At 49.3% G+C, this 26417-nt stretch overlaps 3 protein-coding genes across 10 annotated transcripts in view; 2 read left to right on the forward strand and 1 right to left on the reverse strand.

Annotated features, from left to right (window-relative positions):
* The window catches only part of Arvcf (ARVCF delta catenin family member), a 59032-nt gene extending 57116 nt beyond the window's left edge, over nt 1-1916 (forward strand). For all 7 annotated transcript variants that reach the window (XM_029470203.2, XM_029470206.2, XM_029470205.2 and 4 more), the window contains one exon: nt 245-1916. Coding sequence is in view for 3 of the 7 variants with exons in the window: in XM_029470206.2 (XP_029326066.1) it covers nt 245-271 (27 nt within the window). In the remaining 4 variants the exon portion in view is untranslated. The remainder of the gene's footprint in view (nt 1-244) is intronic.
* Nucleotides 1894-20412, reverse strand: Comt (catechol-O-methyltransferase). Of its 2 annotated transcripts, XM_021184490.3 has the most exons (6): nt 20156-20344; nt 18090-18144; nt 5929-6196; nt 5364-5557; nt 4909-5040; nt 1894-2410 (listed from the first exon to the last, which is right to left on the reverse strand). In XM_021184490.3, exons 3-6 carry the CDS (start codon nt 6194-6196, stop codon nt 2207-2209), a joined length of 798 nt encoding a protein of 265 aa, XP_021040149.1. In that variant the 5' UTR covers nt 18090-18144; nt 20156-20344; the 3' UTR covers nt 1894-2206. The 2 variants fall into 2 exon arrangements, with proteins under 2 accessions (XP_021040149.1, XP_021040150.1); XM_021184491.2 differs by lacking the exon at nt 18090-18144 and having other exon boundaries at nt 20156-20412.
* Nucleotides 20245-26417, forward strand: part of Txnrd2 (thioredoxin reductase 2) — a 52031-nt gene continuing 45858 nt past the window's right edge. Inside the window, exons 1-2 of the mRNA XM_021184489.3 lie at nt 20245-20347; nt 23496-23561. Coding sequence (XP_021040148.2) covers nt 20245-20347; nt 23496-23561 — 169 coding nt within the window. The remainder of the gene's footprint in view (nt 20348-23495; nt 23562-26417) is intronic.

The raw sequence follows: 26417 nt of genomic DNA on the forward strand, positions 1-26417 counted from the left end.
GGAGACAGGCCCCCTATTTCCTTAAATACCCCCAGCACAGGGCCCTGTGAGGACCAGCAAGACAGGACTGGTTCTGGTGTCAAGGGTCTTGGTATGGCCCATCCCTCACTCCACAGCTACTGCTTCTGTATGGCCTATAGAGGCAGTTCCCTGTATGGAGGTCCCAAGTCACCTTGCTACATTTTGTTGCCTCTTATCTATCTGGGCTCCCGACTAAAGCATCTGTCTTTGTCTTCCTTTGCAGGGCCCTGGCCCAGCTGTTTGTTCTTAGGGATCGCATCGAGGTAGCTGGAAGAGGGCCAGAGGGCCCGCCATCTTGAGCAGACCCAGTCTTGGAGCCAGGAGCCCCACCCTGCTGTGGCAGGGTGGCCAAGCCTCTTGTTCTACCTTACCCTACCCTCTTCTCTACTCTTCTGCTCTAACTCTCCAGGTCCAAGTTAGCTGTTTACTGTCATGGTGCTGTGTGGTAGGAGAGGAGGCTGGGGGGAGGTCCCCATGCACAGCCACAGAAGAGCAAATACAAGCCTGGAGTGGAGGTCCTGGAGCAGGCAATGGGACAAGTAGGGGGTCTTGGAAAAGAACTTGGGCTCCCAAGGGTGGCTGGAGTACTACCCTGCATGTAGGCTGACCACAGGGAGGGCTGCTCCAAAAGAGTCCAGACAGGGAAGTTTAGGAGGCAGCCAGATTGGGGGTAGGGGCAAGCTGTGCTTGTCACCAGCACCCCCGTCCTTGGATTCCCGGAACACCTTCCCTCTGCAGCATACTCCTCCTAAGCTGCCTATGGCTGGGGCCACCCTGGCTGTTGCATCTGCCTAGAACCTCAAGTAACCTCGGGGCCTGACTGCCGGCAGCAGTGGGGGGAACTGCTGTTCAGTGCCTGCTGTTTGTGACTTAAAAATGAAGAAAACTGACAAAATGCATTAAAAATGAAACCAAAATAAGACTATCAACAAAAATTGAAATTTTGTAAGAAAATTTAAAGATTAAAAAAGCAGCAAAGAACTGCCTGTCTTCTGCCTTGGCTCACCAGGAGAGGGCACACCTCTGCCTTAGCTGAGCCACCACTGCCCCCTGGTGAAGATACAGTTCCCTCAAGTCCCATTGCAGGGAGGGGGTGTGTGTGTGTGGGGGGTATGGCACTTCCTACTGCTGTCACTCCTGGCTCCTTTGTGCCGGCTGACTGATATGGGCATATGTGGGAGCAGACAAGATGGAGCTGACCTTTGTGGGCCCCTACTGAGGCCTTGAGCCTCTTGAAAGAGATGGGGGCTAGGGTGACTCTTAAGCTTGGGTTGGCACTTCCTCAGAATCTGGGTGCCTGGCAGACATGCCTCAATGGTGTGAACTGGAGAGACTGTTTATCCCAGAGACAACGGGGACAGCGTGGCCCCATGCCTGTTTAGTCAGAGATGAGTACAAAGGCTGTTCTGCATCAAGTAAGAGCAGTGTGGTAGCTGAAAAGAATAACTCAGTGAATTTCTTATATCCAAATATTTAGATCTTTAATTTCTTTTATAATATAAAAGAGGTTATGACTTTTTTTTTTTTTCAAAGTATTTCTATGTAGCCCTGGCTGTCCTGGAACTCACTGTGTAGACCAGGCTGGCACAGAACTCAGATCCATCTGCCTCTGCCTCCTGGATTCTGGGATTAAAGGCATGCACCATCATACCTGAAAAGTTTGTGACTCATTCTTAAGATGAAATGTGGTATGAGTTGCTGGTGACAGTACCGTCTGAGTCGTTGCTGCCATTGGTGACAGCCGAATGGTATCTGGATATGTTCAGTTTCCTGACTTCTTGCTGAGTGATGGCAGTGCCTAGGGATCCCACACTGAAACCTTGTAAAAAAATCTCCTCTTCCAGTTAGTGAGGCCATCAGGATGACACCTGCTTTGATTTTTTTTTTTTTTTAAATCTCCCTTTTTGTTCTTGGGTGCAGAGGATTCACCTTGAGGGCTTTTGCGTGCCAGGCATGCACTGTGATCTACTGCATCTCTGGCCTCAATGCAGCCTTTGATGCACAGGTGCTTTCCAGGGTTATTGTAGTGGTTTGCATGGTGAGCTCACTACCTTTAATGTGCCAGTGTGTGACAATCTGGAGCCACAGCCCCTGAGGACAGGCCCCAGAAGCATTGAGGGGGTCAGAGTGAGTGTGTGTCATCGTGCAGAAGGGAGCTGGGAGGGAAGCTCGTCAGGCTGCGTGGTCAGGACTTCACAGGGCTGCTGCTTGGACCCTGGTAGACTGCCTTCTCCAGGCCGTCCACCACTTTCATGTACTCCAGGTATGAGCTGTAGTGTGTGCACTCGAAGCTGCTGCTCCCCCTCACATACGCCAGGAAGTCAGGGGTTCCCGGGACAATAACATTGTCAGCTAGGAGCACCGTCCCCTTGCGCAGCAGGCCACATTCCTGCAGGGGACAGACAGGGAGGGTCAGGAATGCTTGGCAAACCCAGTGCAATCCATGGGCAGCTGCTCTCCCATGGAACCACTTCCAACTCCTATTCTTCCTCGAATCCATCCCCAGCCCAAGAGGAGCATGTGGGCCACACAGTGAAGGTTTGGAGGTTCGCCAGTTTCCCTCCAACACTATATGCCAAGACTATGGCATCCTCACCAACAACCCTGCCCTTGAGGATCTGCTCTGGACTTTCTGTTTGGGCCAGGGAAGACACTAGGTGCTAGGCTCTGAGCAGGAGGGAGTCATTCCTGGGCCCTTGGAGCAGTGGGTCTAGAACCTGTGATTGTGAGAATCCCATGTAGGATGCTTGTCTATCCTCTCTGGGAAGTATGTCAGCTGATAACATACAAATAACTGAAGTACCTGCCAAGAAAGGGGTGGGAGGGGGCAGGGGTAGGGAGAGCCAGGAAAGGGGACACTTGAATATCTGGTTGCCCAGGAGGCTTAGGGGGTTGTTTTTAACATAATCATGAAACAAAAGATAATAACACAGCAGTTCTGTCTGATGGGGTCACATCTGTAATCTCAGCGGTCGGGAAGCTGAGGCAGGATCAATGGTTCCAGGCTACCTGGACTATGTAAGACATGTAAGGCACTTGTCTTCAAACATACTGGAAGCAACCCAAAATGGAAAGTAAAATCCAGTAAGTAGCCCTTGGCTGAAGTGTATCTCAGTGGGAAGAGTACTGCTAGCAGGTACACACACACAAATAAAAACATCCCATCATGCTGCTGTCCCAGAGAGAAAGCAGGGGGCTCTGGGTCCTCACATACCAGTGCTGTGCTCTTACAGCTGACCAGGGCTCCAGCTGGCCCTAGTGGGTGGGGGTGGGGTGTGGACTATGACAGGGCTGAGGGACCCTGAGGCTGGTCAGTAAGCTCAGGGGATAGTCTCCCGCCACAACATCCAAGTGTTTCACTATGAATAGGGCACTGCCCAGTCCAGAAGGGGGCCCTGCAGTTAGAGTGGGAAAGGGACAAGATGAGCATGGGGTGCTGAGGCTTAGCCAGGGACTTGGAAACATCAAGAGTTACATGTTGACTGTCAGACACTGAGACAGAAAACTTCTGATTTCATGACAGGAAGGTATACACTCTTGTGGTGCTGGGCACCCATGCTGCCCTTCAGGAAACATGCCTTGTCTGGGGACAGCCTCTGTCCCACCAGTATTCAGGTACCAAGAGCCTCCTGAAAGAATTCTCAGGCCACCCAGGGAAGTCCAGGTAAGACTGCATCTGTGTCTGAGTGCTGGGGCTTCTATGTAAGGAGACAGAGTACAGAATGCTATAGGTAAGACAAGTTGCTTGCTTTGTGAGACACTATCTTACTGTGTAACCTAGGCTGGCCTCCAGCAGATGGTCCTCCTGCCTTCAAGTACTGAGACTGTCCGTGTGCGACAGTAAGCCTGGGAACAGGTAGTTTATGATCTCTATTCTTAAAGGTTCTTCCTTTGGGTTCAGTTCCCTACAATCATACACTGAAAAAAAAATGAGTGTACCCATTTCCAATGTATGCCTCTCTTCTGGAGCTAATTGCCAGCTTTGAGCAGCAGCACTGAAAACCGCTAGTTTCCTAGTTACTGAACAGCAATATTCCCTTCTTTTCTAAAAGCAGGCCTCTTCAATTATCACACACAGAAAGTGCAGAAGCCCAATTCCCTGCACTGTGCTGGACTCTCCTGTATAGGTAGAGCCTGACTGCTCAGCTGCCTGTTTTCTGTTCTCAGTAGGTAACATCGTGTTCAGTGTCTGCCAGGGACAGGACCCTGTCTGAGCCAGCTTCCCATGGTTGACTGAGCCTGCTGGTCTCCTTTTTGCCTGCCCTCTTGGTTAAAAACAGATTCTCTGGTACAACTTCCTGGCCCTGGGCTATCCCTGCCTCTGACCCTAGTGAGCTCATGCCTGAATTTTCCTTTGTCTATGTTCTTACATGCACCAGAGCCATCTGAATCCTGCCCAAGCCACAGTGGCCCTGTCCTGCCCCCTTGTACTCTAGTCATTTGGGAGTGGTGATGGCTTCCCCAGTCAGAGCTGGGGTCCTGCTAGGTGAAGGTGGCTGGGCAGTGCTGAGGGCTGAAAAGGCCTAGGGAGCGTAGACATGCTTGCCATCCCCGTGGACAGCCCCAGTTGACCCCCAATCAGACCCATTTGACACCCAGTTCTGCTCCCTTGGGTACTCAGTTCTGGGTCCTTCAGACCCACGTGTTCTGGTCTCTGGTGCCTGTCCCACTCCCTTCAATACCCTGCTTGCAGTGCAGGGAGTCCCTGGCTTGACATTCCTACCTCTTCCTTTCATCTCCACTCACCACAGGGCCTCTGCAGCCCACAGAACTCAGACTGTCTCTGGGCCCACCTATGCCCTTGGGCTCTTCAAGAGGTCAAGGCTCAGTGACCCCAGCAGTAACAGCACAGAGGCCATCGTGCTGAGCGGCGGTAGTTCAGCTCACCTCCAGGAGAAGTGTGTCTGGAAGGTAGCGGTCTTTCCAGTGGTCAAGAAAGACCATGTCTAACGTGTCCACATCGTACTTCTTCTTCAGCTGGGGGATAAGGTCCTGGGATGCCCCGATGAGGATGGTAACCTGGAACAATGCTCTGTCAGAACTGTGCCCACTGTGACGTGCAGGAGCTTGCCTGGACCCCCACCTGTGTCTACATCTCTTTGGGGCTCTGGAGAGGAATCTGCATTGAGTCTCCCTGGCAGCCCTGGCTGTTGCTTGCTCTACAGGATAGGCCAGTAAGACCATGTGCCTAACTTGCTGGGGTTCCTTCCTTGACTCCAGTGTCAGATACGGCGGGTGCTTAGTGGCTGACCAAGGATCTCATCATCCTCCCCCACTGCCTGCCCAGCTTCCCCCCCCACCCCCCACCCCCTTCATCCCTCAGCTGCCACACTGGGCCCTACTTTGTCCTGTAGGCCTGCGAAGTCCAGCATTTGCTGGGTGATGGCAGCGTAGTCAGGGTTAATCTCCATGGTGAGAAGCCTGGCTCCAGGTGGCAGCAGGCGGGCCATTCGCACTGCTGAGTAGCCACAGTAAGCTCCTAGCTCCAGCACCAGCGAGGGCCTGTACTCCCGAATCACTGCATCCATGATTTGGCCTGAGGGTGGTGAGTAGGGCGCATAAGTACAGGTAGAGGGAGGGAAACCCATCCCCAACTCTGGCCTTACTCCTTTCCGGACCAGCAACACACGCTCCTCTCATGCTCCTGACCTGCTGAGAAAGGCCCTTTGCCTTCTGATAGCCCAGAGGACACTGCTGCACACACCCTTGGAGAGTTCACTGGACTTTCACACACAGGGACCCCTCTCACCCACCTACCTGGCCTTTTTCAGTGTAAATGATTCAGTGTCCACAGGGGCTAGACAGAAGCATGATCCATGATTCTCTCTCCCTCTAACAGGCTCTCCTATAAGCGCTGCCATACCCACTTCAGGCTCCCCGTCGCCTGCATGCTGCTGGGCCATGTACCTTTTGCGTCACCCACGTTCATGGCCCACTCCTTCTGTGAGCAGTAGGTGTCAATGGCCTCCAGGACGCTCTGGGGGTCTCCAGGCTTTGCGTGTTGCTGCACATGGCGCAGGATCCGCTGCTCCTTTGTGCCACCCATGAGCAGGTTGTGGACTGGCTGCTGCACGAACTCAAACCAACAAATAGCCACCAAGCCCCAGCCTAGGTGTCGCAGGAGCAGGAGGAAGGCCAGCAACAGGAGACCCAACGAGACAGCAGCCAACAGCATCTGCAGGGCGGGGGCAGGGTAGACAGGCTGCGTGTCATGTGCCCTTCCTGCCTACCCACCTGTTCTTGGCTTGCTTAATTGGTCCCTGTGCCAAGGAGGTCCAAGGTTCAGAGACTACATGAAGATGGGTCAGTGCCTCGATGGGTGAAGCCACCCTGCTCACTGGTCTGTGGCTGCAGAGCAGGCACATGTGTGCCTCCTGGAGTCCTGTGTAGAGGACCGTGAGGCATGGTCCCAAACCCTGAGTATTTCCTCCAGGAAGGCAGTGTCATTTTGCACTGAACCAGCATTCCGTCTGTTTCTAGCAGAAAGAGGAACTGGGTACAGGATGGGCCATGTGACCTGTTTGTTCCTACAAGTGGCAGAATGTGAAGATTTCTTGGGGTGGGAGTTCTCTAGTACCAAGATGAAAAAATAGCCTTCGTCAAGCAGAGACTGTTAATGGGGCTGGGGACCTGAATAATCTCTTTGGAGTGACACTCATTTCCTAGCTGTGTTCACAGCCCGCATTGATTACCAAGCGACATCCCTAGAATTCACCAGCCTCGCCCAGAGATCTATGTCCTTTTCCCCCTATAAAATTATCATTCTTTGCCTCAGAAAGTAGGAAAGCTGTGGCCCTGTGTACTTTATTTTCTTTTGGTTGTGGATGGAACTTTATGTGTACAAGGTAAGCACTTCCACCACTAACCTCTACTGATCAACCAACCCGCTTTCTTCAGCCAGGCTATACAGCCCAGGCTAGTCTTGAACTCCTGATCTTCCTGAGGGCTGGGATTATAGGCATGTACTACCCTGCCTATAATCATTTGGTCATTTTGTTGGGGCACATCTCCTTGTGTAAATCTCCAGGGCTGTGCAAATTTAATAAAATGTGAGCTCTCCTCTTGCCACTAAGCCTTGCACTGACTGACTTACCAGACCTGGCTGAAGACTCACAGAGGAACTAAGTGAGACACTGGGATCTTCCCCACTGAAGTAAGGAATAGCTTCAGATTGCAGGTCTAAAACCACAGGGCGGGTGAGCTCAGTAGTGTAGTGTTCATCTAGCACACAGAAGGGCCTGAGTTCTGTCCCCGTACAAGGTAAGCGTGAGTGACTATGCACACACACACACACACACACTCCTTCTGGTAAGCAAGAGCTGGGGAGCATAGCCCAGGATCTAATAGATGCAGTTCACCAGCGTCCCCACAGCTGACACTGGGTTCACTAAGTTCACAGCAAAGGCTGTGACAACCTAAAAAGACACAAGAGAGAGGAGCTAGGGAAGCTTCCACCCACGTCTGTGGCCACTTACAGTTCCTTCCAGGGTAGAGTGCTGATCTAGGTTGGGAAGGCTTGTGGAAGAGTCTTTAAAGGAGGCAGGTCCAAGCCCTAGGTGTGAGGGCTGCTTCAGGATAGTCTCAGGAGAGAGACCTCAAAGCTAAGGCTCCACAGCCCACACACTCATGTCACCTATTTCCAAAAGGCAGAGTGCTCACGTGGTCGCTCTGCATGCACACTGGGCCTGAGCCTTTATATACCCATGGGCTTCCGTCAGTCAAGCGATCTCACATCCAGCTCTTACCCTCATGATCTGTTCTGGGAAGGGCCTGGACTCCACCTCTTATTGAGCTGAGCAGACATGGAAACTGTATGAAATTCTGAGGAACTCAATTTGTCTTTTGGTCAATTTTTGACAGAAACTGACCTAGAAATGACCAAGGTGCAGATATTCCAGCACATTCCCAGTCTCAGAGAGTGTGGATATCACTCCAGTCAGAGACCCTGATGTCATACGTACTTTGGGAGAAGCAGGACAGAGTTGCTTTGCTCAGTACATTGCTTCCCATGATCACACACCAGCAGTCAGTTACAGAGCACACATGTAAACCTACGGAAACTATCCAGGGGACAATGGTCCCTGTGGCTACTGTGCAGCTTACCAGAGAAGGCCAAGAGTGGGTGCAGCAAAGTGAGAACAGGCTCCAGAGTCTGCCTGAAAGGCTGCGGACTGGGATTATGGGCATTACAGGACTATCTGACGCCGGCCTCATTTTCCTCCATTCTGTGGCTCAGTTTTCCTAACACGCGCTTGGGTGTCTTAGTTTATGCTATCTATTATTATACTAGAAGTAGCATTGGGGTGTGAGTCAATGAGCTATATTGTCCATCCATCCATCCATCCATCCATCCATCCATCCATCCATCCAAAATTCAGCTAGAGAGGTAGCTTAGAAGCTTACACAACATTGACAGTACAATCAAGTTTGAGGTCAGTCTAAGTATGTATGTATGTATGTACACACATACACACATATTTAAACCTGGCAGTGGTGTTACACACCTTTAATCCTTTAATCCTCATGAGGCAGAGGCAGATGTAACTCTGAGTTCAAGGTCAGCCTGGCCTACAGAGTGAGTTCTAGGAGAGCCAGAGCTACACAGAGGAACCCTGTCTTGAAAAACCTATATCTATCTACACAATCTTTCATATATAGATATTTTATCAGTTTTGTTCCTCTAGAGAACCCTAATACAGCCCCCACTGCCTTCCAAAAGACTCATCTCCTTCCTTAGGGGGATCCCCAGAGTGCAAGGCTCTTGTGCTCAGTTGAAAACTGCCCTCCTCTGCTTTGTGCACTGTGAGGAGTGGGTGGAGCCATGCCCACCTGGCCATGGGAGATGGAGCAACTAGGAGGCGACTGCCAACTCTCGCAGTCATTACTTCCTGGGCTTCACAGAGGGGAGCCATTTGTGGGAGTGCACACAGTAAGCTCAATACTGAGGCTGATGGCCACACTGCAGCCTGTTTCTCAAAACTCACAAAAAACCGTGCAAGTGAGGAAATGGAAACAGTGCTGGGGTGGCTCCACAGCTTTGAGCCTATTCTGCAGGCTCCTGGAATCAACTCTTTAGGAGTTCTAGGCAGGGGCTGGGCTCTGCAGATCTCACATTTAGTTGATCTTAGTTGATCAAGAGAGTATAAAAATGAAGACATGTCAGTAACCGAGACAGAATGGAAGACTTGCTGTTGATAACATTGTTAATACTATGCTGTTAAGATTCTCAGCACTACCCAGTAGAGAAATCCATGCTAAGTTTTATTGAATCTCTAGGGAGCACAAATAGCCAAATTAATCTTGAAATACAGAGCTGAAAAACTTACCTTCCTTATTTAAAACTAACTACAAAGCTACAGTAACTAAAACAATGTGGTAAATTAAATCATAGTGTTGAGTATTATGACATCTGAGATTCTAGCACTTAAGAGTCTGAAAAAGATCATGAGTTTGAGGTCAGCCTGGGCCATACTAGACTCTGTCCCAAATAAATCAATCAAAACAATAAAAAAAGTTTTTTCAAATCTTAAAAAAAAAAAAAGGAAAAGAGGATTTAGGGCTTTTAGGGCTTTTAGGGTTTGGGTGTTAGCTCTGTGATCAAATGCTTGTCTAACATAACATGCATAAAGTGTTTTAAAACTAGGGCACTGAGGAGAGGCTGGGATACAGTTCAGGTGACAGTGTTTGCCTCGCCTTCATAAAGCCCTAGGTTCCAGCCCCACTCCAGTTTAGCATGACAGAACACTCCTATGATCCCGACATCCAGGGCTGGATGGTCAGAAGATCAAGATCATCCTCGGGAGTTCAAGGACAGCCTGGGAAACACAAGCTTTGTCCGGAAAGCCTTTCTGTGAAGCGTCTTAACATTGTTAGTTACAGTTACTAAGGAAATGTGTATCAAAGCCACAATGGAAAGAGCATTTTTCTGGGGCAAGATACCAGGGGCAACACACAGGGCTTCACTGAGCTGCATTGCCACCCACATGTTTTGAGACAAGTTGTCATTAAGTTGCTCAGGCTGGCCTTGAACTCTCTATCTTCTTACAACTCCCAAGAGAATGGCTCTCAGATCTGCACTATCAGGCCTGATTTTTTTTTTTTTTTTAATTTCTATTTTAAAGTAAGACGATAAAGTTGGTAAAAAAAAAAAAAAGACCCCTGACATACTAGGTGAAAACTGGGGGAAACAGTTTTATGTTCCCACAAGAGGGTATGCACGTGGCAGTGCTGTGTAGCCAGGACCTGGAGCAGGTCTTTAGATATCTGCCTGCTCTTGTTTGAGCTGAGCCAGTCAGGACACTCCACAATGGGGTGTGTGTTGCTGTGGTGAGAAGTACAGACCCATGCTCCAGCAGGGATGGGCCTGCAAGCAAAATCATCCAGACGCAGGCTAGCAAATAGCACAGGACTGGAAACTGAGTAGCTATGGGAGCAGAGGGAAGGGAATAGGGAATCACTCTGGATACAGAGTGACAGCGTGGAATGATGAGAAGGTTCTGGTAACAATTACACAACACCATGAACGCCCTTCTGCCTGACAAATGGCCAAGTCTGATGTTTTCATCCTAAAGTTATTTACACAAGTGCCAGCGGCCTGGAAGGAACGTTAATCATCTGCTGGTGATACCGCACAAAGGCTGCTTCTGCTGAACCGTGTTTGGCATATATCCCTGGCATGTCCAAAAGCACACAAGTTCTCGGATGTGAGAAGTGTGACCTAGATTCTAAGTTCCTAGGACACAGCCTGCATGCACACAAGTGCACACATGCGCATGCACACACAGGTTTAGGTTAGAATCCTCTGACTTCCGGTTAGATCAAGGAGCAGGGAGCTCAGCCAGAATGAGCTTTGTCACCCGAGAGAGCCTCGAGGTGGGTGGGAGTAAAGGGGGCGTTGTGAGAACAATGGGAGAGTCGGCTTTAAGTGGAAGAAGAAAGAGTCACTATCTACAGCATGGAGTGGGGTTGGGGGGAGACAACCTTCACAAGGTTCACAGCTTTTCAGGGTATGTGTGTGGAGGGGAGTCAGTCTTCCTTCGCCTCTGTGACTCCTGGGTTCACTGAACCAGGTAGGTACTAGACGGAACCAGGGACTCATCCTGTAGCTGTGAGGGGAGGGCGGCAAGGCCCCAGCAGGCCCCAGCAAGGCCCCAGCAAGGCTTCTGAACTGCTCTGACTGAGAGGGAAGGTAGGAGGAAGAGAAAAACCAGGAAAGGAGGGAAGGAGAGGGAGGGTGAAGACAGCTTGGTGGTATGCACCTGAAGTTCCAACACACAGAAGATTGAGAAAGGAGGGTCAAGAGTGGGTGAGGCCAGCCTGGGCTACATAGTGCACTCCAGGCCATCCAGGGCTACAAAAATGCCCCAGAGCTACAAAAATTTTTGTTTGGCTTTAAAAAAAAAAGATTTATTTGTTTTATTTATATGAGTACATTATCACTGTCGTTCAGACACACCAGAAGAGGGCATCGGATCCTATTATAGATGGTTGTGAGCCACCACGTGGTTTCTGGGAACTGAACTCAGGACCTTTGGAAGAGCAGTCAGTGCCCTTAACCTCTGAGCCATCTCTCCAGCCCCAGCTTTTAAAAACAAAAACAAAAACAAAACAGGTGGCGGCCATTTGCCCCTTGATACCTCTAGGTGCCACCCCCATGCCCTATTACATGTGGGCACCTCCAGTTGCCATCTCCAGAAGGAGCGGCAGGAATGGCACTGGGGTACAGAGGCTTTGTGCCAGGGCTGCTGCTGTGGCCACATCTAGGCATAGGCTTTCCCAAGGGTCTACTGCGTTCCACACGCTGCCCTGTGCCCTCAACTCCCAGTTCTGGAAAGCACAATCATATAGGTTAACTCTGAGATCATGATGTTCTGGCAACTGAACAGTCGAAGGCTAAGAAGAGAGGCTCCCAGGGCAACTCCGGGGCAAGAGTCAAACCTGCTCTTAGGACAGGTCCTGAGCAATTCTTTTCTCTGTAAGCTGGGATGAAAGTCTCACAGATCCTACAAGGCAGGACAAGAGGTTACGAGGTTACATAGCACCTGGCACCTGCTGGCCACAAACATGCCAAGAAACACAGAGCTCCCATCCAGGATATAGGTAGTTAGGCCTAATGAGCCAGCCCCCAAGACAGTAATAGTAAGCTCAGCTCAGCCACCTCCAGCACAGTGGTCAGGCTCCACATTCCCAGATGAAAACGCCTCCCTTCTGGTGCTAAAGACAGAACCTCAAGAGCATGCAAGGCAAGCACTCCACCAGCTACACCCATGCTGTTCACCATGATTTGACCAGAGTTTGTAAAGGCAGGAAGCTTACCAATGTAAAGCTAACTTGGGCTATGCAGTGAGTCCCAAGCCGGCTTTGGTTACAGAGTGAGAGCCTGTGGTGGTGGGGAAGGGCTGGGGGGCGGTTGCTTAGCTGTATTAGCACAAGCATTCAGATCTGAGTTTACATCCCTAACACAATAAAAACCTGGCACTTGGCTGGCAGGAGGCAGGGAGTGGGGGATAGGGACTACACTGGCCCATCCCAGGAGTTAGGCCAACCTTACTGAATCAATGAGCCCTACACTGAGACCCTGTCTCAAAAAAATAAAGTGGGGTGGTTTATGGGGAGGACACTAGGATGGAGCCTGGAGCCCTGCGTACACTGCAGGCATTGACACTGGACAACGAGCCATGTGGCAGCCTTGGCCTCACCCTTCCACTGCGTGGACCTTTCCTTGGGCAATCCAGCTTCATCTCATAGACTCCCTTTCAAGTCCAATCTCCACTCCTGCCTATGCCACCAGACAGGGTCCTCACTTCTCCGGCTGCTCAGCTCTGGGTGGTCTCTAAGATCTGAGACCCCTCACCTTTGTAGGTGTTCTAAGAATTCAGGGACCCACCAAAGCAACCACCTGAAGAAAACACAAATTGGAGGGCTGGGATGAGGCTTGCAAGTAATTAACTGTTGTTTGGGACCCTGCACTCCACCCCAGCACCAAACTAGACAAGCACATGTGTGTTGCCTGCACATGGGTGTGACTGTATGTATGAAAGCCAGACACTGACAATGGGCTTCCCCTTTTGCTCTCGATCTTTCCCACTCCCCACCCCCCCACCCCTTAAGCAGAGTCTGGAGCTTGTAGATAGCTGGCCAGGCTGGGCAGTGAGCTCTGGAGATCAGCCTAGGGACCTTCCATCCCTGGAGATGCTGGTGAACACTATTTTGTTTTGCTGTTGTTTGGTTTAGTAATTTGAGATGGTCTCTCTATGTAGGACTGGCTGTCCCAGAACTCTCTATGTAGGCTAGGATGGCCCCAGACTCACAGAGCTCCACCTGCATCTGCTTCCTGAGTTCTGGGATTAGAGGCATGTGCCACCATGTCTGGCCCTTTTGCCCGTATTCTAATGGGTTCTTGCATTCTGCACTCAGGTCCCCACAAGTGCACACCAAGCACAGTGCACACCAGGCCATCGTCTCAGCTTCCTTCCTTTTTTTTTTTTTGCTTGAGACAAGGACTTACTCAGCCTAGGTTGTTCTTGAATTTTCCAGTAGCTAATAATGACCTGCTCCTCCTCCTGCCTTCACCTTCTCAGTGTTGGAGTTACAGATGTGCAACATACCCCTTGCTCTTGCTCTTTCTCTGCTGGGTCCAAATCCACAACTGTCTGCCAGGCAAGATAAGCTGTCTATCTCTATCTTTTAACTAAATATGTTTAAATGTACAGAATGACTAAAAAGTTCACATCTAATTAATAAATTAATGAACATATTCTTTCAACATTAAAAAAAAAATGTGTGTAGTAGTGCACACCTTTAATCCCAGCACTTAGGAGGCAAAGGCAGGCAGATGTCTGTGAGTTCAAGGTTATTTTGGTCTCCATAGCAAGGCCCAGGACAGCCAGGGCAACATAAAGAGACTGTGCCCCCCAGGCCCCCCCAAAAAAAGGTACCAGGAGCTGGCTCAGTTAGCAAAATGCTTGCTATGCAAGCATGTGGGCTTGAGTTTATTTCCCAGAATCCATGTAAAAAGCTAGGCACAGAGGGAGGTAGCCACGGACGATCCTCCGACTAGGCAGTCAGCTGGGCCTACTTGGAGAGCTCCAAGCCAGTGAGGGACCCTGTCTCAAACATCAAGATACCTCGTCCCTGCAAAATGACACCCAAGGCATGTACACACGTACACATACATACTCGCGCGCGCGCACACACACACACATTATTATCATCATAAAATACCGTTAGAGGTCATGAGATGATGAAATCATGTACTGTACTAATCTGTGGTAGATGCTGGCATGTGATGAACTTGTAACTATTTATTTCCTAGTTTATTTTTGTAAGATCCATGTTAACAATATCTAAATATATGAGTTGAGAACACACTTCAGTAAAAAGCATGTGTGCAGCATGCGCAGTGTCCTGAGTCCCGTCCTCAGCAACACACACACACACACACACACACACACACACAGAGTTTATATTCACAAATATATACATAATCAATATACCATGTATAATCTGTTGAGAGCCAGGCCAACCCAAGGCTTTCTTAGAGGCCCTAATGAAAAGACAAAGAAACCTGGCTCTATGTCCTTGCCCAGAGGCAGGCTGGCAAGGCCTATACTTGCGCCTCGGGTCAGGGACTGGAAGGAGGTAAGGTTTTATTTCCTGGGAATTTGACTTTTAAAGTAACCTCCCTCACCCACACACCCCCTGCTGAATGACTGCTGTATTCAGCCCTAAGGCTGCTATGTGCTTTAGGTCTCTGACACCCTTGAGAGATCCTGTGTTTCCCTAGGCAACACTGCTTGCTCAAGGGCCTGCTGACTTTGTCCCACTGTATGGTCGCTTCCCATTGACTGCCCCATGTCCCCCTGCAAAAGTCCATAAGCTAGTGTACTTCTTAGTAAACTTGCTAGGTATAAGAGATAGCTCATGCATAACTTCTGAGCTACCTGTTCTGTCTTCTTTATCTCTGATCCTTCCTCCTCAGCATCCTGCCACTGAAGGACAACCTGCTGGTCCAGATCAAAAGTCAATATATGACAATAAAACTACAGGAACAAGGGCTGGAGAGTAGCTCAGCCTTCAATCCCAGCACTTGGGAGGAGGGTAGGTTGATCTGTGAGTTCAAAGCCAACCAGGTCTTCATAGTGTCCAAACTACCCCCAAATTAAAAATTTCTAAAAAAAAAAAAAAAAGTCTAAAAAACAAAAACAAAAAAAAAATTTAAAATGAATAAGGAAGTGAATAAAATGAAAAGATGGCTAAGCTTTGCCTCCTGTGGTTCAGCACACTGTTGTTCTCTAGGGTTCTATTTTTTATCTATTGGTTATAAAAAGAACTAGTTTCTCTTTAACTATCCATGACTCATAACTATTCAGTAAATTTTACTTTGTTAAATTAAATTGAAACATTCATCTTTTTCTCACTGTCTGATCCCTCCCAACAACAAACTTCCCAAGTACTTCCTTTCATGGTAGCAGTTATTTACAGAGCTGCAGTTGGGTCTGTTCTCTTCCAGCAGGAAACAGTTGGAAACTTCAGGCAGCCTGTTGTTGCCTGGAATGTCCTGCTGGAGACCCATCACCCAGAATCAGAGAGCTTCAAGGAACTAAGTCTGAGTTTATTGAGCTAATGTTTACAAAGCCTTCTTGAAAACTTTGCTGGCCAGGTATGGTAGCATCTGTCATCCTACCATTCTGGAAGCAGAGGCAGGAGAATTTCAGCAAGTTCACAAGCCTGGTCTACACAGCTCTAAGTTATCAGGGTACATGGAGAGACCCCGACTCAAAACAAAACAACCTCCATATTGTCCCTTAAAACAAACAAACAAAAACCAAAATGCAAAGGCAAGGTGGTGTTACACGCCTTTAATCCCAGCACTGGAACGCCTCGACAGATCTCTGCATTGGAGGCCAGCCTGATCTACAGAGTGAGTTCCAGGGCAGCCAGGGCTACACAGAGAAACTGTCTAGAACAATCAAAATAACAACAAATAAATAAATACAACGAAAAGCATTCTGCTTTCTTAGAAATGGCCTGCCTATTAATACCAGTAAAGCATGGGCCTCAGAGGTCCATAAGGAATTTTAAAAGACCTCTGAAGGCTCAGAAGCATCCAAGAATATGCCATCATCCCCCCATGCGGACATCCTCTATAAATCTGGGTGTACCTTGCTCTCACCAAGGTCAAGGCATCCTAACGTTCCTGAGGCTGCCTTAAACTCAAGGATTTGACTGCCCTTGCTTCCTGGATGCTGGAAATAAAAGTATGTCCAGCTACAATTCTTTTTTATTTTGATTTATATGTCTGTGTGACTATTTGTGTGTGAGTGCTCATGGAGACCAGAGGAGGGTGTCCAATCTCCTAGAGCTGGACTTACAGAGGGTCATGAGTCCCTTGAAGTAGGTCCTAACAAACAGACCTCTAAAAGAGCAGTATTTGCTCTTAGCCCTAATTCATCTCTCTAGAACCTAAATTTTGTTTGTTTTGTTTTGTTTTTTTGTTTTGTTTTGTTTGAGACAGGGTTTCTCTGTGTATTTCTGGATGTCCTGGAACTTACTGGCCAGTCTGGCCTTGAACTCAAGAAATCTGCCTGCCTTTGACTCCCGAGTGCTGGGATCAAAGGAACGTGCCACCTGCGCTGGGCTTAGAATCTTTCTCTCTCTCTCTCTCTCTCTCTCTCTCTCTCTCTCTCTCTCTCTCTCTCTCTCTCTCTCTCTCTCCTTTTTTTTGGTTTCTCTGTGTAGTCCTGGCTGTCCTGGAACTCACTCTGTAGACCAGGCTGGCCTCAAACTCAGAAATCCACCTGCCTCTGCCACCCAAGTGCTGGGATGAAAGGCGTGCGCCATCACGCCTGGCAGAATCTTTTTTAAACAGGAATAATCTTGGGCTGTGCTCAGGAGCTCAGAGGTTAGCATACCCCAGGGTACAATCACAGCACTGTACAAAAAGTCAAAATGCTGTTCTATGTTTATCGGAAAGGGACGTAACTTTCCATGTTTCAACAGAGAAGTACGGCAGCTCACTAGATTCTCGGTCTCCTTTTCTTCTCCTTCCTCTTCTATTAAGGCAGGGCCTCATGTATCCCTGGCTGGGCTTAGACTTGCTATGTAGCCAAGACTGGCCTTAAACTCCTGATCCTGCCGTTCTACCTCCCAGACGCTGAGAACTCAAGCATGACGGTTGCTCCCCCTCGTGACCCGATTGCAGATTCTGATCTTCTTCACTATCTTTGAGGATTTATGACTTACCTGTTTCATCCCGTTTTCTTACATGCTTTGTTGATTTTGGAGGTGGGGGGTGAGGGATAAGATTTCCTGTAGCCCACACTACTCTCAAACTCGCTCTGGAGAAGAGGTTGACATTGAATTTATCATACTCTTGCTTTAGTTTTTGGGTGCTGGAAATACAGACATATGCCACTATGCCTAGTTTAATGAAGTGCTAGAGATAGAGCCCAGGGCCTCATGCATACCAGGCAAGCACTCTACCAACCGAGCTCCATTCCCCAGCCTTTGTTCTTTCCTTCTGAAGTCAGAAAAACTCAAGAGGAAAAGGGGAAAAAGTCCCTTATTCCAGGGTCAGTTTGTGTTGGCTAAAAGTCAAGAAACTTCAATACAGCTGGTAAAGCTAAAATTGCCTAGAGAAAGAATAGTATTTTCCCAATGCATTCAAATGATGGTAAAACAGCTGGGGCTGGAAAGATCACCCAGGTCTGATCCCAAAACCCACTTAAAGCCAAACATGGTAATACATGTTTGTAATCCCAGTGCTGTGAGATGAGAGGTAGAGAAAGAAAAACCCCAGGAGCTTGAGGGCCAGCTACCACAGCGTAAGCAGAAGTAAACAAGAGAAAAGAGCCTGCTCCAAGCAAGGAGGAGGCGAGAAAAGACACCCATAGTAGTCCTCTGGCCTCCCCATGTACATCATGGTAGGCGCTCGCCCATACTCACACACACAAACACAGATAGAGCCAGGCACGGTGGCTTAGGAACATCATCCCAACATGGGAGAGGCTGATGGGGGTTTTAGACAATCTTCAAAAAGTGAAATCAACAATAAAACTTGTACTTACTTAGGGGCCAGAATGTCTGTAACTTTGAGTTTCACTGTGGTAGGACTCTCATCCCCTAATAAAAATATGGACATCAGAAGACCGTCTTACATCTTCATTTGCAAGGAGAAAACAGTGCTGATGTTTTTAGTTTTTTTCTCTTTCTCCAAAGGCAGGGTCTGTAACCCAGGCAGGCCTGGAAATCACTATGTAGCACACTGGCCTAAAATCCATGCTTCTCTCACTTCTGCCTGAGTGCTGGGACCACAGGTGTGTGCTGACACACTGCTTCATCTTTTAAGCTGCGTGTAAATATATCCACATGCTACATCTGGCTTTAATATCTGCCCACAACTCTCCAAACTGTTCACAATTCTTCTCCTTCCTAATTTCTTGATCTTTGGAACAAAAGCCTGATGGTTTTGGGTCCTGCTGGGAACAGTGCTTGATGCGGCTCTCCTATCCTACTACGATCTGGGAAAGCTTGAGGGAGAACCTGACAGAAACATCAGATTTCAACACACCAAATACTCTGGGGACAACTTTCTGCCTCGGTTACAAGGGCCACGAGGGAAAGTCCTCAACTGAGTAGGTGCACACAGTGCTCCAGGAAATGATCACGCCTGAAACCGTGTGCTCACACACTTCCACCTCCTACACTCAGAGGATAACTTGGTAAAGCCTCCAGGCTGCTCCTCAACAGCCATCTCAAAGACACTTGGCACCTGGCATCTAGAAATGTGTTCAACATACAACTCAAAGACTGATTTGTTGCCTGGCGGTGGTGGCGCACACCTTTAATCCCAGCACTTGGGAGGCAGGCGGATTTCTGAGTTCAAGGTCAGCCTGGTCTACAAAGTGAGTTCTAAGACAGCCAGGGCTATACAGAGAAACCCTGTCCCGAAAAACAAACAAACAAAAAGACTGATTTGTGGCTAACACCAACCTTTCTGTTGTCTTCTTAAGAATGACCCTCACATGGAACAGAAAATGGACTTCTGTTCAATAGGAAGGACGTCTCCCTTTCTGGAAAAGGGTCCTCTACTGGGTGCACACACTGGAGGCTTAGCCACATTTAGCCAAGCTCCTTTTAAAAATGTAAAGTTTAGCCTCATCTCTGAGAGCTCATGGCTGCATCCCTTGAGCAACTTTAGACCCCAAAGCTTCTGCAGCTCTGCAGCTTCTGTGGGAGCATGGGAATTAGCCCAGCAGCAAAGCCATGAAAAGTCTGTATAAAGCACCCTTCCCTTCCCTTCCTGGATTCTGTGCTCCTTTGTTCCCCAGAAACCACCCACTTGTCACCTCTGCTCAAATGGAGATGACTCAGCTGATCCCCTACAGCTCCTAGGTAAAATCTGTCCCATTAATTAGGGTGATGCTGTTTCTCTGTGACAAGCTGTCCTCTAGGGCCCTACTCCACCACAAGCTCCCACAAGTGGCAGCTCCCACTGTTCTTCCAAGGCTCGGAGGGCCAGCAAGGACCCCAAAAATCCCTGGCTGGAAGACTTTCTCTTTTTATCACACTGTCTAGCACACACCCAAAGCCTGCCGTAGTGCTCCTGCCCTAGTGCTCCTGAGCTCCAAGGGGTCCCTTTGGGGGTGGGGGGTGGGTAGCACTTCTTTTGCAAGGAGTGACCCGGGGGCATCCTAAGGCCTCTCTCAAGAACCCCTGTTGAAAATCAACAGCTTCCAACTCCACTGACCATCCCTGAGCCCTGTAACTTTGACCCTAAGGTTTGCATCCCAATCCAACAACTAAGTAAGTCAGACCCTCTTATGATGGGCCAGGCCCTGGATGTGCTACATTCTATCTAGGTTAAGCCCAACTCCACAGCCCCACCGAAGGACATATCTTCCACCACAGCACTGATACTCAAGTTCCCCGTGAGAACTGTGGAGACCTGCCTCCCTTCAGCGACACCCCAGCCAAGATCAGACCCCCTTCATAAGTGTCCCCATCCCCCAGCGCCGGCTCGCGCTCTCCTAGGTCAGGCCCAGTTCCCACGTATGAGCCCTTCACCCCAGTCCCAGTTTGGTGCATGCAGATTCTGATCCCGAGTCCGAGCTCCGCGCGGGGCACCACTCACCTCGTCAAGGCTGCGCACAGGTCCGACCCCGAGGCGCGGACGCTCAGGCAGTGCGAAGGGCAGCCCTGACCGCCTGAGGTCCCCGGACCATGGCGGCGATGGTGGCTGCGCTGCGTGGACCCAGCAGGCTCTTCCGGCCGCGGACACGGGCTCTGACACGCGGGACAAGGGGCGCGGCGAGTGCAGCGGGAGGTAGGGTGGGGTCGTGGGCGGTGCACGCGGAGAGGGCGCCTGTGCGAGTGTCCACAGGGGGTCGCGGTGGCGGGGCTGTCTTGGAACGTGTCCGCGTGGGCGTGCCCACACAGGCCAGGGTTCTGATTAGGAGGGGACCTGCTTCTAGCAGGGTTGCTTTTTCCCCACGTGTCTAAAATGTTGGCGGTGCCTTGCCCGAGGTCCTCCTGTGGTGGCAGCAAGCCCAGTCTTCTGGGGTTTGTGTCCCCAATATTAATCGTAGCCCTGATGTCAGGGCTGTGATGGTAAGGGCTCTAATGGTCACAGGTACCCACTGGCACACAACTCCCTAGGTGCAGCAACTCTTTTTATTGTTGTTCTAGTTTTTTTCTTTTTGTTTTTGTCCGTAATCCCACCCCCATGTAGCCCAAGCTGGCCACAGACTGCTTAGGTAGTTGCCACTGACCGTGGCCTTCTGGGGTTACAGTCATGAACTACCTTGGTTTGTTGTTTTAGGCTTGATTTTGATTTTTTGAGTCATGGTCAGTTGGCAGTGCAGCTAGAGTTAGCCTTGAAGTGTTGGCCCTTCCTTCCTCAGCTTCCGAATGCACCTTCATGACCTGCCTAGTGTTTGGGGAGTGAGAAGACACTAGAAAGTTTGTGGAACCAAGCCCCAGTGCTTGCTTGTCAGGGCTCTTGAGAAGGGGAAGAAACAACTTCTTTGCACTAGGAAGAGTTATTGCTGAAATCAGGATAGTAATTAATTTCAAAGGGGGAAACTGGGTATCTCTCAACATGGGTCCACTACCCCCAATAGGCCAAGTTCCCCCAGAGTTTCCCAGTGTATGATCAGTTTCATGGGTGGTCTCCATTATGTCTTTTCACGGTGACCACCCTTAATACTGCCCCCTGAATGTGAGTGACAGAACTCAATTCTGTCCACAGGGAGTGAGCATAGAGGGAGAGGAGCAAGGGCAGGCCAGGGTTCTTCACAGAGGCAGTGGTATGAAAGGTACAATGGCTGGCCCTTGGTCTGCAGGGCCAGGGCAGGTAGACTGACTGCAAGTGGAAGTTGGCAGAGGCCTGGTGGCTCAGTGGCAGAAGCCAACCTGGGAGAGTACAGGAAGCACTCACTACATGTGAGGTGGGAACCTAGGGGACAGACCTCAGGGATGGAAGGTTGCTCTTTCAGTAGCTTTGCTAACTCCCAGGTCTCTGGCTCTTCAGGGTCTCCTAGTGCTGTATATTAGGTGGAGGTAGTTTTAGTGATTTTTGTGGAGGTTAAAAAAAAAACAAAAAAACCCCAAGTCAGTCAAAGTACCTGTGCCATTGGTACCATCATTCTGTGTCATTGGTACCGTCACCCTACATAATAACAGTAAAATGTCTGTAAAGGAGGGACAAGAGCGACTCAGCACTCACTGCTCTTCCAGAGGATCCAAGTTCAATACCCAGCACCCACATGATGACTCCATTTCGAGGGGGGATCCAGTGCCCTCATCTGCCCTCTGGCACTGTATGCCCACAGTGCAGACATATGTGCAAATGAACACTCAGACACATAAAATAAATAAAAGCCAAAGAGTATGTTGAAATCTGTAGACAAGAGCTTCACTGAGCTCACAAGTCTAGGGCCCTTCAAGCTGCTAGGAAGCCCTTGTGGCTTTGGGATTTGTTTCCCACTGGGCAGAAAGCACTACTGACTGGAGGACTCATGTCTCACACCCCAAGGGGTTCAGGACTTTGCTTTGGTGAGGATACTGTGAGGTCTAGGGAAGATGCCACCCGCCATATGACTCCAGGTCAGCTTTGCCGTCTGTCCTTTTGAAGCAGGAATACCCACGTTTTCCAGCTGAGGGGTGGGAGAGGGTATTGTATCATCCAAACAGGAGCTAGGATAAGAAGGCTGTTGGCCTCTCTGGCAGGCAGGTACACATTAGGAGACCATCTTCCTTTATCAGAGCAGCCAGGCCCTTTATTTAGACCTTGTCATGTCGATTAGATTCCTACTGCCCTGTTCCAGACGATAGAAAGAAACTGAAACAGGAACACGGTGAGTCCTGAGGCAGAGTTGAAGCAGAAACATGTTCTGGAGATGAGCTGTGGGCAGAAGGACAGGCCTAAGGACAGTGAGTGAAGGCTGGGATGTGAGGGCCCCAGTAGGCTTCTCGCATCCTTCCTCATACTGACCCTTGAAACTCTCACTGTGGCCGCCTTCTAAGTTTTTATCAGAGAGGAGGCTTCTGGGTGTGCACTGTGGGAAAGCAAGTGGACTGAGATAAGCCAGCCCTGCCAGTTATTTGGTAGCAAACAGGCAGAGGATACAGTATAGGGCCTCAGAGCAGGATGACCCAATAGGAGCCCCACTCGGGCAACAGACAGGACAGGCATCAGCAATGGAAGGTAGGATCCTTCTTCAGGGTAAAGATACAGGATCTCGCACCTCTGGCACACAAAGCACACAAAGCCTGCCAAGCTGGTCCTCACGCCAACTTGCCTCCTTTCTTTTTGAGGAGCACATCAAAGCCATTAAATAATTTGTAACTGTTCAGGCCTTCTCGGGACTTGAACCTGGGGTAGAGTCAGCTGTGGAGCTGCAAACCTGTGACTTTCATCTATGTGTTCCTGTGCTGGGGTGCAGGCCAGAGACCTTGAAGGGTATGGGAGTCCAGGGTTTTCTCTGCAGCCTTGCCTACTTAAGGTGTGGCCACTTAAAAGTATTATGTTTGTATTTGGCTCGTGTATTTATTTAGTGTGTTCATGGGTGTGGGTGCATACATGCATGGTCCTGGCACACATGTGGAGGTCAGAGAACAACCCTGAGACTCTTGACTGTGTGGGAGGGACTACATATATATTCTTGGTTGCTATAGTGAAGAGTCACCTTTACCACGGAAAAGCATGTAGATTGAATGAAAATGTTCTTGTTCTGTCTGGCTGAGGACACTGAGTGAAGTCTTGGGTTCTAAGTCTCTTTTTGGGAGTTGGGGAGGGTTTTTTGCAAAGATGGACATATGCCCTAGCAGTAAGTCTCGGCACTCTCTGGTGTCTCATTTGTGCAGACAGTGTGGTCACCCCTGAGTGCTTTGTACCACACAGAACTGAGGGAACGAGAGCCAGGTCAGGTGTGGGTCTGGTGCCTTCTTATCTCTCCTCCCTTCCTCACCAGGGCAGCAGAGCTTTGATCTCTTGGTGATCGGTGGGGGATCCGGTGGCCTAGCTTGTGCCAAGGAAGGTATGTAGCTTGTATTTTGTGTCTCTTCTGGTGTGCTGGGACTTCGAAGCCTTGGGGTCTCCTAGGAGAGGATGGGTCATTGTGTCCAGGAGCAGAATGTTCGTTCCAGGAACAGGTGTCTCCTCCAATCTGGAATCCACACAGATCCTGACTGTGCTTTTTCCTGCAGAGCCCCGTCCCTATCTGTTTTTCCTAAATGTATTTTTATTGTTTTGGAATTATGTGTGTCTGTGTCAGTTCTGGAAATGTGATTGTGAGTGCAGGTGCTTGTACTCTAGAATAGGGCACCAGATCCCCTGGAGCTGGAATTATGCAGTTGTTAGCCGTCTGACATGAGTGCCGGGAACTGAACTCAGGACCTCTGTAAGAGGAATCTGCTCTCCTAATCACTGAGCCATCTCTCTAGTCCCATATTTTGGTTTTTGTTTCTGAGATTTTTTTGTTGTTGTTCTTTTTTACTTGAATGAGCTAGCATTGACAGACACTAAACCAGTACACATTAAAGAGAATAACTTTGAGACCGGGTCTGATCGTAAATATCTGTGATATTAGCTATTTAGGAGGCTGGGGCAGAATAAAAATCAAGTGAATAGTCCGACTGGTGGGTGTGAAAGACTCCGAAAGGATCCCCTCGCTCAGGCCTCAGGACAATAGCGGACACCCAAGAACTCACGATAGACCGAGCTTGTTGCAAACCACATGAGGTTTTATTCTGGGAAAGCCAGAGCTCTGGGGACGACTCATATCCCACGCAGGGGTAGAGGAGTCGACCTCGAGGGGAAAGAGGTCCCAGTTTTTATAGGCCCTCAGGGGGGAAAGGAGAAGGGGGGAGTAGGGGATTTCCAGATCTAAACAATGTCTATTCTCAAGAAATGGGTATGGGAGGGGTACAAGGAAAGAGTCTGGTGCAGGTGTAGCAACTCAGGATTGGCCGGGCTGTGGTTGCTGGGGAGATTTTCTGACTCTTTCTCAGCAACCAATATCACAAACACCTGGCAATGGGCTTCATCAGTGGGCACACACATGGGTCAAGGAACGGTCAAAACATTGGCAGACACACAGGTTCAAGGAGTGGCCAGAACATTGTGCACCTCTATTTTTCTAAATCAGTGAAGCTAGTTCTGCTAACACTGACGTCTATCTTGCCAATTTCAGGGCTTCTGTGTCCTTTTACATTCTCTCAGGATCTTTCAGGTGTATCTGTGAGACCTGTACCACAGTGAGGATGGAGGCCTGGCACCTCTCACCAGTCTGTATAGGCTGCATAACTACAGCCTCAGAGTGACTGCGGTTCTGGTTTTTGTTCTTGGTTTCTTTTGTTTGATTGTTTTTTGTTTGTTTGTTTGTTTTGGGGGGGTCAAGACAGGGTTTCAAGGTGTAGCCCTAGCTGTTTTGGAACTCACTTTGTAGTCCAGACTGGCCTCAAACTCAAAGATCTGTCTACCTCTGCCTACTGAGTACTGGAGCTAAAGGCACGTGCCACTACCACCTGGCTTTGGTTTAGGTCCTGGATGCCGGCAGTCTAATGGTCAAAATATCAGCAGGTTTGGCTCCTTCTGGCTTCTTTCCTTGGCTTTAAGGTGGAGTCTCTCATGTCTTCATGGGGACTTCCCTGTATCCTAATCTCTCCTTACAGCAAGCACACCAGTCAGTTGGCTGACGGACCACCCTGTAACCTCATTCAACTTTATCTCCAAATGTAGCTGTGTGTTTGTCTCTGCGGCTCTATGTCATACCCTTTGGTACTAAGGGTTCTAACTAACATGGATTTTAGCAGGAAGAATACAGTTCAGCCCATCACTCTTCCCAGCTCCCTTTCCCCTTGGTTTGGTTCTGTGGGACAGGTTCTGATGCGGCCCTGGATGACCTAGAACGTGCTCGATAGCCAAGTCTGACCTTGAACTCCTGATCCTTCTGCCTCACCTTCCCAAGTGCTTACATTACAGATGTGAGCCCCCATGCCCAGCTTTGGATGCATGCGTGGAATTCTCTAGGGAAACTGGAGCAGCTGAGAAGATGGTGGAAGATGGTGGATTTCTTTTGGGGATTTCCTCCCGTCCATTTTCTCAGCAATATTTTGTAGCTTGTTCTCTCCCCAACCCCCATCTCTTTATTTATTTTTCTCCACCCTCCCCACTAGCTCCAGGCCCCTCTTACTCCAGCCCCATTTGCTCTGGCCCATAGTTCTTTTGTTTTTTGTTTTGTTTCTCGTTACGGATGGTTGTGAGCCACCATGTGGTTGCTGGGATTTTAACTCATGACCTCTGGAAGGCCGGTCAGTGCTCTTAACCACTGAAACATCTCACCAGCCTTTTTTTTTTTTTAGACTTTTTGTTTTGGTTAGGTTTGGTTTTGGTTTTTTCGAGACAGGGTTTCTCTGTGTAGCCCTGGCTGTCCTGGAACTCACTCTGTAGACCAGGCTGGCCTCGAACTCAGAAATCGGCCTGCCTCTGCCTCCCAAGTGCTAGGATTAAAGGCATGCACCACCACCACCTGGCTTCACCAGCCTTCTTTCTCTTTATCAAGAATCATTTTTGAGATGTTGGAAGATGTTGGAAGGCTGGCTCCGTGGTGAAAAGCACTCACTGGCTGCTGTTGCAGAGGCCCTGGGTTTGGTTCCCAGCACCTGTCCGGCAGCTTGCAACTCTCCGTAACTCCAGTCACAAGGGATTCAGTATCCTCTTCTAGCCATGAGGTGCACACACATGCACATAAAACAAATCAATGTGGTGGTGTATGCCTTTAATCCTAGCACTCGGGAGACAGGCAGATCTCTGTAAGTTCGAAGCCAGCCTGGTCTACAGAGCAAGTTCCAGGACAGCCAGGTGTAGTAGTGCACACCTTTAATCCCAGCAC

Source organism: Mus caroli, unplaced genomic scaffold (assembly GCF_978045245.1).
Source record: "Mus caroli unplaced genomic scaffold, Mus_caroli_1 scaffold_17, whole genome shotgun sequence".
Lineage (NCBI taxonomy): Eukaryota > Metazoa > Chordata > Mammalia > Rodentia > Muridae > Mus > Mus caroli.

Coding starts and splice junctions, on each gene's coding strand:
- Comt (XM_021184491.2), bottom strand. CDS start 6,196: ATGCTGTTGGCTGCTGTCTCGTTGGGTCTCCTGTTGCTGGCCTTCCTC. Junction 5,041..5,363: donor TCGCAGGCCTACAGGACAAA/GTAGGGCCCAGT, acceptor GCATTGTTCCAG/GTTACCATCCTCATCGGGGC. Junction 2,411..4,908: donor CAGACACACTTCTCCTGGAG/GTGAGCTGAACT, acceptor TGTCCCCTGCAG/GAATGTGGCCTGCTGCGCAA.